At 40.0% G+C, this 8,388-nt stretch overlaps 1 protein-coding gene across 2 annotated transcripts in view; it reads right to left on the bottom strand.

Annotated features, from left to right (window-relative positions):
• Positions 1–2,074: 2,074 nt before the first annotated feature.
• zbtb7c (zinc finger and BTB domain containing 7C) overlaps positions 2,075–8,388 on the bottom strand; it is a 102,671-nt gene continuing 96,357 nt past the window's right edge. For both annotated transcript variants that reach the window (XM_078222576.1, XM_078222583.1), the window contains one exon: positions 2,075–7,638. In XM_078222576.1, the coding sequence (XP_078078702.1) occupies positions 7,002–7,638 (637 nt within the window). In that variant the 3' untranslated portion in view covers positions 2,075–7,001. The remainder of the gene's footprint in view (positions 7,639–8,388) is intronic.

Here is an 8,388-nt window from a genome sequence, read left to right as displayed (position 1 = left end):
AGCAAATCATGTGATCCTTGGGATCTTAAGATCTGTTCGGGGACTACCTCAGAGCAGCAGAGCTGGAGTGCGAAGCCAGAAAAACCTACAATAAAATACCTGCATTTTCCCGACGCCTGGCTGTGGATTGAGTTGTTTAGTACACCAAGGGAGTAAAGTCCATAAAACCGCAGACAAACCCAACAGGATTTACTGGGTGGCCTTGAAAGGATGTGGGAAAGCTATTTAATCACCGAGTCACCACTAAACTGCGATGGCCTCAGGGATAATGGATGACAATTAGTTCACTAATGAGCCTAAATTGACATCCCATTGGTGGGAGCCTAGTCCCCTGCACCCTCCAACATAATCAGGAGAGACTGACGTGCAGCTTCTCCCATGATTAAGGGGACCCCACCACCATTCCCACAACAAGGGGCTGCATTAAATCCGTCACTTTAATTGTGAGTTGCTGTTAGCTGCTTCTGCAGACTGACATTTGAAAAGCATTCATAACTGCTTGCTGTGTCCAGTATCTTCAAAGTATTTGACTGTGTGTGTTGCTTCCCTGGGACAAAAGGATGTTTGATATGGTAATGTCTGGAAGGATCTAAATTCACTGCATTTACAGGCTTGAGCTTTAAGCCTTGACCTTTCTCTGACCAGCGTCCTTTGTATTTTACATTGTGAACATTCAGACAAATATATCTTCAATTCCTTTTATTTTGATATATCTTCAAAGATATTTGTAGCTACATCCGTCAGCAGTCATTCTGAAGCTGATAGTGATATAGAAGTCAATGGATGAGAGATTTTAACTCATTCAAAACCCTTTTTTTTGCATAGAATTAAAATCAGACCTAAAAGCTCAGGTAGCAAAAGACATGAGGATCATTTTCAAAGGTCAGTTTTGTGCTGTGTGCACAAAAATAGCATCCTTGTTGTTTTTGATCTTGCAGGAGCAGAGTGATGATTTAATCAGTGTAAATCTACAGATTGTTATTAGGACTGAAGCTTTACCAGTTTACTGTTCAATACCACAATCTAGTTGTTTCTAGCCTAAACCACAATCTGATGAGTGTTCATCCTTCCAAATATTGATGTTGAGAAGCTATGTTGTAGCTATAATAGTGACTGGTATCCCCTTGTGTGAGCGATGGATTTGTTTCATTCATTTGAACATTGAGCAAATAAACGCACAATTGAGGTTATAGTAGTCAAGTACTTGCTTATGGGTGTTTTATCAGTGTGTGAGAGGAGGCTCAAATGGCCCATAAACATTGGTATGGACTGAATGACCTGCTTCCGTGCTGTGTAATAAATGTAATCCTGTATAATTTAAGAAAGTTCTAGTATAAAAACCTATGTGGCCAGAATTCTCCAGCCATTCATGCCGGCAGGTTTCTCTGGTCCCACCCACAGTGCACCCCTTGCTGCAGTCTTCCCGGCGCCGTGGAGTGGCTTCAATGGGAATTCTCATTGAAAGTGGTGGGACCAGAGGCTCCCATCTCCAGCGAACAATGTGCCACCACCTGCCACCAAGTAAAACGCTAAGGGGAGGCCAGAGAATCTTACCCATAATCCATTAAGGGAGGAACAAAGGGTGAAAAACTGAAGAAAAATGGTCTATGTTCTCCTACCAATAGGAAACTTAAATAAACTGGTTTCAGAATGTATGCACAAGTGTTTTCTAACAGTTCTCCTCTGCATACTTGTCCTTTTCTCTTTAAGGATACAAATAATCTCCATTCAGTTTAGGCAGTAAAACTTTACAATGATTTGTCCAAACTATTCGGTAATTTCAGAACTCAAATTTGGAACTGCAGTTGTGTTGGCTAAATGCTGAGCTCCTCTCCTCCAATGACATTAAAGGCTGGATTTTGCAAGCAGTGGCATAGTAATGGCTCGCACCACTGACCTCTAAGAAAGTCACCCACAAAAATCTGGTAATACCTGTAGCATTTAACATTAGGTTGAATCTGGTACAAAGTCAAGGGGATCTCCAGGTGTGCATCAACACTGATGTCATTAAGTAGGGTAAGCAGACAATCACACAGAAGCATTCTCACAGACAGCAAACCAGGAAGTTAAAAACACTGAAATTTCACTTTTAATTAAAAATATTACAAGAGCAGAACAAATGAAATGGAATTAAGATAGAAGCTAAAATATCAGCAATAAAATTTTTCTGAAAAACAATTAAAAACACATTTTATCATAATGGAAAAATCTTTCACAAATATAAAATTAGTTTCCAGGTACAGTGAGGCTGTTCAGCAGGGAATATGAACCTATTACACCATTAAAAATAGTTATACCTCATTCAACAAGGTGCAGCTGTTCAAGGGATTTTACAGTGAGACTCAAAGCATAAAAGAACAGGTTTTCATCAGTTCAGTGATTTCTAATTGATTGCCATCTACAGGCACTTCAACAATGTATGCTGTGGGAAGCATGGAATCGCTGACAGTAACTTCTAGAGTTCTGCATGTGTGCACTCCAGACATTGTTACTAGTTTGTGAAGTGACAACAGCAAATAAGCTGGAATGTTACAGCCATTCACGTTGATGGAACTTTCCCATCCCGCTGCAGTGAATGGAGATTTTGCTGGGCACCAAATTCTCCAACCTTGCTGTAATGGGAGCGTGGTGTGAGCAGCTTCACGCTCTTATAGTTTTGCCATCATTACTATTGAAAAGTCGAGGCATCCAAATGCGATTGACAGATTATAATACCCATCATGAGATTTGAACAAGCATAGACTCAAATTATTTTTCTGAGTCTTAAGAGGGTAAAGGTGAGCAATGAGGATGATTCCAATTATAATTAATTTTAAATCTTAGAAAAGGTTAAGGAATTCAGCTTTTCTTTGGAAACAAGACACTCTAAAGTAATGCAATTACGTTTTAAAGATAAGAGGAAAGTGGGTGCAAGAAAATTGTTTATTATGGTAAAGGGTCAAAGGGTCAGGGAACATGAATGAAACATTAGAGAAATACAAGGAAAATCAGGCATATCTTCTCCCCCAAAATTGTGGACAACATTTAGATGGTTTCTAGATTCTGAAGAGAGGAGGGACTGAGGGGCATAGTGAGGAAATGGAATAGATTTAATAAAAACAAACAGGGTCATTGGGCAAAATGCTTTATCACTCCCTATCAATGTTCTCACAATTTTTGAATCAAGTTGTACGCTTTAAGCAACGATGCATGGACTATCGTTTCTATTAGTCCAATGTTGCAAAAGTGCCTGCTGCCTTATGAAAACGACTTTAGTTTGTACTGACTTTATCATTCTGTGGAGTCTACAATATCACCTGTGTGCTGTTTATGCTCAAAAACATTTAAGTAACTGTGGCCAAATCTGAATTCAAGACTGCAACGAGGGAAGGCGGTGGCATAGTGATATTGTCGCTGGACTAATAATCCAGAGCCCCAGGGGAATGCTCTGGGGACCCGGATTTGAATCCTGCCACACCAGATGGTGGAATTTTAATTCAGTATTGAAAAATCTGGAATTAAGAATCTACTGATGATCATGAAACCATTGTCGATTGTCGGAAAAACCCATCTGGTTCACTGATGTCCTTGAGGGAAGGAAATCTGCCGTCCTTACCTGGTCTGGCCTACATGCGACTCCAGACCCACAGAAATGTGGTTGACTCTTAACTGCCCTCAGGGATGGGCAATAAATGCTGGCCCAGACAGTGACGCCCACATCCCATGAGCCGAATAATAAGAAAAGAACAGCTTTAAACAAAACAAAATGTTTAAAATATTGACAAGTATTGACCTTTAACCAAAGTATCCTAAATTTATAAGCCTTGGAGGTCAAGCACAATTAATAAAAGGGCACCTTAACTTGAATGTTCACAGGAGTGCAAAACCTTTCCTGTAAGAATTACTGTGCAACATGGCTGAGGCCAGATGAATACATGGCCATTGTGAAAAGCTTTTAATAATTACAGAGTTATTATTGCCAGGATCAAGGTTTTACACTTCTGTGATACACGTCTGTCTGAGTTTAACTGAACATTGCTGACAAGGCCAGCATTTATTGTTCATCCCTAATTAGCCTCAGCTTCTCAAACCACAGCAAGCCTTGTTGTGCAAGTACACCCACAGCACTGTTAGAGAGGGAGTTCCAGAATAATTTGATAATTTAGTCCTGTACGGGGAAACATTTTTGCAAGCAGGAAGGAATAAAGACATAAGGAAAGTAATAAAAACAGAAAATGCTGGAAAATCTCAGGAGGTCTGACAGTATCTATGGAGAGAGAATAGAGCCAATGTTTTGCGTCTGGATGACCTTTCGTCAGAGCTGGAAAGTAATATTCAGTGTGCAAAAGCACCTTTGTAAGGATTGGTGGGAGGGTAGGGATCTATTCAAGTTTCACACTTCCTCTTACAGCCAAGGAACCTATTCACCAGCATTGCAAGGCGATATGATTAATGTGAAGGATAACGCTATCACAAAAATTACCTTTGCTCCGAGACTGACTGGAAATTGGAATTCTTTATCACAAATTGAAGAAACATTCATAAATTTTCTTGAAAACAAATTTGATGATAGGTTGCCTGGTATATTAAGTGAAGAAACCTTGTCACAGATTTGAAGGGCCAAATTGCCTCTTTTTAGTCCAACGTGAGATCTCCACATATGAATGTTATCACACAAACCTTCATGTTTATTTTATGCACACTAACAGTCATAATGGTTCCAGTTAAATTTATTTTGAATTTCCTACAGTTTTTCTGTAAACAATGGAATAAACTGAATTTGTGACACTGGGACCTCGATAATATTGCACTTTCATAAGTGAGGCAAGCTATGACAGAGTTCTGTGTGGACAGTGCAAGGTCATCCACATTGGATTGAAGAATGACAAGTTAGAATTGTTCTTAATGGTGAAAGACTAAGAGCAAAGGGATTTTGTTCCCCATATGCACAAACCACTGAAAGCCTGTGCACAGGTACAAAAGTAATCAAAATGTAACCAGAATGTTGGCCTTTATCTCAAGAGCATTGGAATGCATAAACAAGGAATTGAAGCTTCAGTTGTACAAAGCTTTGAGCACGTTCCACCTGGAGTATGTATTTAGTTTTGGTCAGTGAACTGCTAGGGAATGTTTAGTGAAATTACATTCTTATCCCATTTTGTATTAAAGATTCCATTTTACTGTTAAAAGACAGCTTCAGCAATGTACTGAAACTGCTCGCATCTGGAAAAGTCAAGTCGACAGTCACATTTATAAGACTGATCCCATAGTTATCTGTTAAGATATATTTGGAACCCCCTAATGGATAAATCTATCCGGTTGACAACTATATGTTTATCCTTTTCTGTACTTGTAAATAGATTACGTCTTAAAACTGTACTGAAACTGTACTATATAGCCTTCTATCCATTGGTCTCACAAGACAGCGAGTTTGAGAATGCTGAGCTAATGGCACCTAATGTAAACCAAGGGAAGGGGTGTGGTAGACATATGACATAATGGTCTTTTAAGCTACGATGGTAAATGATTGCCATGGGAGGATAAGTAAAGATTGAGGGTTGACCAAAACGCAGTTCGAGTTCCAGCAACTGTAAAATGAGGTCTCATTCAGCTTCATATTGCTGTGTGTGTGAGAACATTCTTCCATAAAAAAATCTGTAAGTGAAGACTTTAAACCGAGAAATCTAATTCCGTAGCACAGAGGTAACAGCTCTAAGCTCGCTTCTATAATATACTTTGCAACATAATCTCAGGAAAGCTATAAGCAAAATACTGTGGATGCTGGAATCAAACAAAAACAGAAAATGCTGAAAATTTTCAGCTGGTCTGACAGCATCTGTGGAGCCAAAATAGAGCCAACATTTCAAGTCAGGATGACCCTTCGTCAGAGCTGAAGACAAGGAAAATCGGACAAGATTTAAACTGTGAGGGAGGGGGGGCTTTTAATTGATAGAAATGGTATAGACCTAGGAAAGATATGTTTGGAAGGGGTACAACTCAGTTAATATGGAGAAACTATTTCCTCTGATGGGGAAATGCAAAGCAAGGGGGAATAAACTTAGATTAGAGTAAAGGCATTTAAAAGTCAAACCAGGAAGCACTTATCACACATTGGGTGGTGGAAACCTGGAACCAGCTCAATGGACACTTGGTCGATTGAGAGCATTGGATTTTTGTTGGGGAAGGATATCAAGGGACATGGAACAGAAGGCAGGTAGGTGGAGTTGAGGTGCAGATCAGCCATGATTTAACTGAGTTACGGAGCAGACTTGAAGGGCTGTTTGACCCTGTTCATATTATCCACATTTCTAAAAAATACAAGTTCAAGCTACCTTATTTCTACAGTGATTGCAGTGATGAGATTAAATATTAATTTAAATTATCGCGTACTACTGCCCCTATATTGGAATTGGGAGAGCATCTTTGCACATTATATTATACACACGTAGAAATACAATAAAACTATCAACTTTTAGGCATTTATAATCAGAAATAATCCAATTCCTTCATTTACAAATTTCTGATAAGTTGGGGGTACTTTTAGTTAAATAAATAAAACCAAATACAGATCAGTAACCTAACCGATGATACACAGCTGAAAACACTTTGATATTTTGCCTCAATAAACAAGCCAATGTTGGTGGCCCTTTTAACGTCAAGGCAAGCTCGTCTGAGTTACTGAAGAGAAAGGAGTCACAAATAGTACATTACATTAGAAAAATAATTACAACACTTCTCCCACAAAACATCAGCGAAGGAAAGACAGTTTCAAGTTTGTGTAGGCTACAGTACGCAACTTCTTTGGATTTTGTTTTGTTTAAATACATTTACTTTATATAATAGATCAACTTCAAGATCATTCAGTGGTCAAGATGTTTTCCACATGCAAATTTTACATGTAAATTTCAAAGTGTAGATCTTGTTTCATTTTCATGTTCAGAAAGTGCACATCAAACTATGGAATGGCATTTCTGTGCAAGTTGATAATTCCATTTTTCTTTTAAACTCACTCTCCTGTTTCTTTACTTACTTGCCTCCTGAATAGAGGCAGCAGGGTTAAATCGCATGGCCCATGGATTACCTGTTGAATAGTACTGTTGGGGTAGGTGAGAGAAAGTATTGTTGTGAGATAGGGTAAAAGCAAAGATGCCTCTGTCCCTTTCATCTAAGATATGGTTCCCATTCAACATGTTAGCCACGGAGTTTTCTGTTTCATTTGTTGCTGCTTCATTCATGAAAATCTTGGAATTTCGAACATCTCCATTAAAGTGCTTTTCAGAGCTGCCTGGATCCAACTTGCTTGCATTTGGAAACCTATCCTCTTGTCTCGGTGCGACGTTGGTGCCATTTTCATTGGAATGCGTACCCTGAGATGGGCCACCCTGTGTGTAGAGGAGGCTGGCAGAGTGCCAGGCGGCGGGTCTACGGCCCCGACGAGGTCGTGGCAAGCGGCAACTCTGCCTCTTGATGTGCCTGTGCAGGTGATCAGAGCGGGTGAAGCTCTTGTAGCAGTGCACGCATTGGTAAGGACGGATTCCTGTGTGTATCCGCAGGTGGTTCTTTAGATCATAGTTGTGTACAAATCTGGCATTGCAATGAATGCATGTGTAAGGTCTTTCCCCGGTGTGCTTGCGCATGTGAATCTTTAGCTTGTCTTGTCTGAAAACAGAGGAAATAACACATCACAGAGAGAAACATAACGCACTAAAACAGAGTTCATTGTCTGTGCTGACCGGCTCAATGTATCTCAGCCTGGTTGTCTACAAGCTTCTACAGTGCTTTCGATACTTCTCGCGGGGGGCGGGGGGGGGTGGTGATGGTGGGGGGGTGCTTCTTCCCCCAATCATTGTTCAATATGTCTTGCTGGAAAGCTTTTCTCTTTGGACACTAGATGGGTCATCTCATTACCCTGCTCTGCAGAATGCAGGCATCTAAAGTATTTCTCTTAGTACATTTTCAATGATGAATGTTACAAATTTAGGCCTCTTGATTTTAATCGGTACCAGGCGATCCTGTAAATAGTCTGAGCTTCTTGCTTTTACGAGAGGGAACATGATCTAAATACTTGGACCTGTCTCTGGTCCCATAGGTAAGGCTGCTGGACTGTCGTCAAAAATCATGTGTTCTGCATGAGCAAAATCTCAAGGACAGGACAAGGCAAGACACTGAAAGAATCTCCTGTTTTTCTTCGAATAGTTCAAAAGAAACCTAAACTTCCACTTGAACCACTCTAAGTATCAGAAGAGATTTTAATTTAAGGTTTCATTCAAAGGACGGCATCTCTGACAATGCAGCACCAATTCAGTGCTGTACTGGACTGCCAACTTAAGTTAGGTACTCAACTCCCACAAAGGGCACAAACCAGCAGCCTTCTGACCCTCTTGTAAAAGTCCCACCAACAAAACTGAG

The sequence above is a fragment of the Mustelus asterias genome, chromosome 1 (genome assembly GCF_964213995.1).
Source record: "Mustelus asterias chromosome 1, sMusAst1.hap1.1, whole genome shotgun sequence".
Taxonomy (NCBI): Eukaryota; Metazoa; Chordata; class Chondrichthyes; order Carcharhiniformes; family Triakidae; genus Mustelus; species Mustelus asterias.
Note: the sequence above shows the minus strand (reverse complement) of the source record. Positions and strands in the feature narration are given on the sequence as shown.